The 2,059-nt window shown below is 37.9% G+C and overlaps 1 protein-coding gene across 1 annotated transcript in view; it reads left to right on the top strand.

The window, feature by feature from the left end:
- The window catches only part of LOC100942622 (S-adenosyl-L-methionine-dependent tRNA 4-demethylwyosine synthase), a 196,065-nt gene that overhangs the window by 40,294 nt on the left and 153,712 nt on the right, over positions 1-2,059 (top strand). Inside the window, exon 8 of the mRNA XM_012807877.2 lies at positions 935-987. Within this exon, the coding sequence (XP_012663331.1) occupies positions 935-987 (53 nt within the window). The remainder of the gene's footprint in view (positions 1-934; positions 988-2,059) is intronic.

Here is a 2,059-nt window from a genome sequence, read left to right as displayed (position 1 = left end):
TGGGTTCGAACCCACCGGCTTTGGTGTATGTGGCTGACGCCCTAGCTGCTGAGCTACAGGCACCGAGCCAGTGATAATAATTTCTTTAAAACATATTGTTACTCTTGCTTTACGGTCCTGCATATGTTTTACTTCTATAAATGTTCCACAGGTCCTTGAAAAGAATGTCTATAGTTGTTCATGTAGCACTTTTTAAAGTGTTCTTGGGTATGTTTATTTATTTTATTTTATTATTTTTTTTAAGACAGAGTCTCCCATTATCACCCTTGGTAGACTGTATGGCGTCTTAGCTCATAGCAACCTACAACTCTTGGGCTCAAGCGATTCTCTTGCCTCAGCCTCCCAAGTAGTTGGGACTACAGGCACTTGCTACAAAGCCCGGCTATTTTTAGAGATGGGGTCTCGCTCTGGCTCAGGCTGGTCTCGAACCTGTGAGTTCAGGCAATCCACTTGCCTCGGCCTCCCAAGTGCTGGGATTACAGGCGTGAGCCACTGTGCCTGATCATGTTTATTTATTGTGTTGCTCAGATTTTTTAGAGCTTTACTGATTTCTGGCCTAGAAAATCTGATACTAAGAAGTTAAAAATCTCCCTGTATGATTTTGGATTAGCTTACTGTTTCTTTATGTATTTTGAGTCTGTTATTAGATGCATGTACATTTCAAATTGTTTCTCATCCTGTGGAATTAAACTTTTAATGCTATCTGTTATCGGGTTGTTGACTGCCATAATTTAAGCAAAGAAAAAATGAATTTGCTAAGTTTTAATTTCACCTCTTGATATTAAAAGTCTTGATATAAGGCTTTGGGTCAGTTCAGTTTTATGTTGACTGCCATAATTTATGCAAAGAAAAATGATTTTGCTGAAATTTAATGTCATCTTTTGATATAAAGCTCTGGGTCCGTTAAATTTTGTGTCCCTGTTTTTCCGTTTAGGTTATCAGTTGATTGGAAGCCACTCTGGGGTGAAGCTTTGCAGGTGGACGAAGGTATGTATTGGTTTTTATTCATATGTTCTTTCTATGACATGTGACTTTTATATGGCTATTATATGCAGCCAGGAAATTTACCATTTAAAGGTATAATTTAATGAAATGTATAGGTTTTTGAGTGGATTTTAAAAACGAATTTAGCAGTTTTTTGAACTTTTTTGGCATAAGCTACTATGCCCAGCTAGTTTTTCTGTATTTAGTAGAGATAGGGTCTCACTCATGCTTAGGCTGTTCTTGAACTTCTGAGTTTAAGCAATCTACTTGCCTTGGTCTCCTAAAGGCTAGGATTACAGGCATGAGCCACCGTGCCTGGCCTTAATTTAGCAAATTTTGATGGATATAAAACCTATGCCACCAACCCCAATTAAGATATAAACTATTTTTCTCACCCCAAAGAATTTTCTTGTTGTTCCCATTTCTAGTCAGTAACTTTGTCCCCCCTTACACAATGTCTTTCTTTTAATCAAAATCTTTCTCTAAAAGCATCACTGATCATCCATCCTGTAGTTAGGTTTTAAAGTCCCTTGATGGTGGGGTGGACTTTTCCTGGTTGCTGATCTTATCCCATTTGGAGGTAGTGATTATCAAGTAAGTGTCAGCATCAAAACAGTTTTAGCCACATTTGAACAGAAAGGGAGGTTGGAAGGGAGTGGCTCTCGGGCCGAGTCTACCTGGAGTACATTATGACGTTCTTAACGTGCTGGGTCACCATTATTTTCTTAGGAGTTGTCCTTCTGCAAAAACGTGCAAATAACACCTACAAAGTTTAAAAAGAGTTTAAAAATGCAAAGTAGACTTAATAGTACTGTGACAATTCTATTGAGCCATGCACCTAAGCTTACAGACAACCGATTGCATAAATCCAATGACCACAGTGAATTAAGTGAGACCTGCCTGTGATAACCGTGTGGCCTGTTTTGTTGTAATATTTTGTGTCTCTGGGTTTCTACTTTGTCAGAAGAATTTATATAAGTACAACATGTCGTATTAGGAATGGCACAGGCGTTTTCTTATTTAACTAATAGATACAAAAGGGTTTCTTCAGGTAGGTTTTTTTTTTTTTTTTTTT

This window comes from Otolemur garnettii, unplaced genomic scaffold (assembly GCF_000181295.1).
Source record: "Otolemur garnettii isolate 467f Iridium unplaced genomic scaffold, OtoGar3 scaffold00077, whole genome shotgun sequence".
Classification (NCBI taxonomy): domain Eukaryota; kingdom Metazoa; phylum Chordata; class Mammalia; order Primates; family Galagidae; genus Otolemur; species Otolemur garnettii.
The sequence above is the reverse complement of the archived record's forward strand: the minus strand, read 5'-3'. Positions and strand labels throughout refer to the sequence as shown.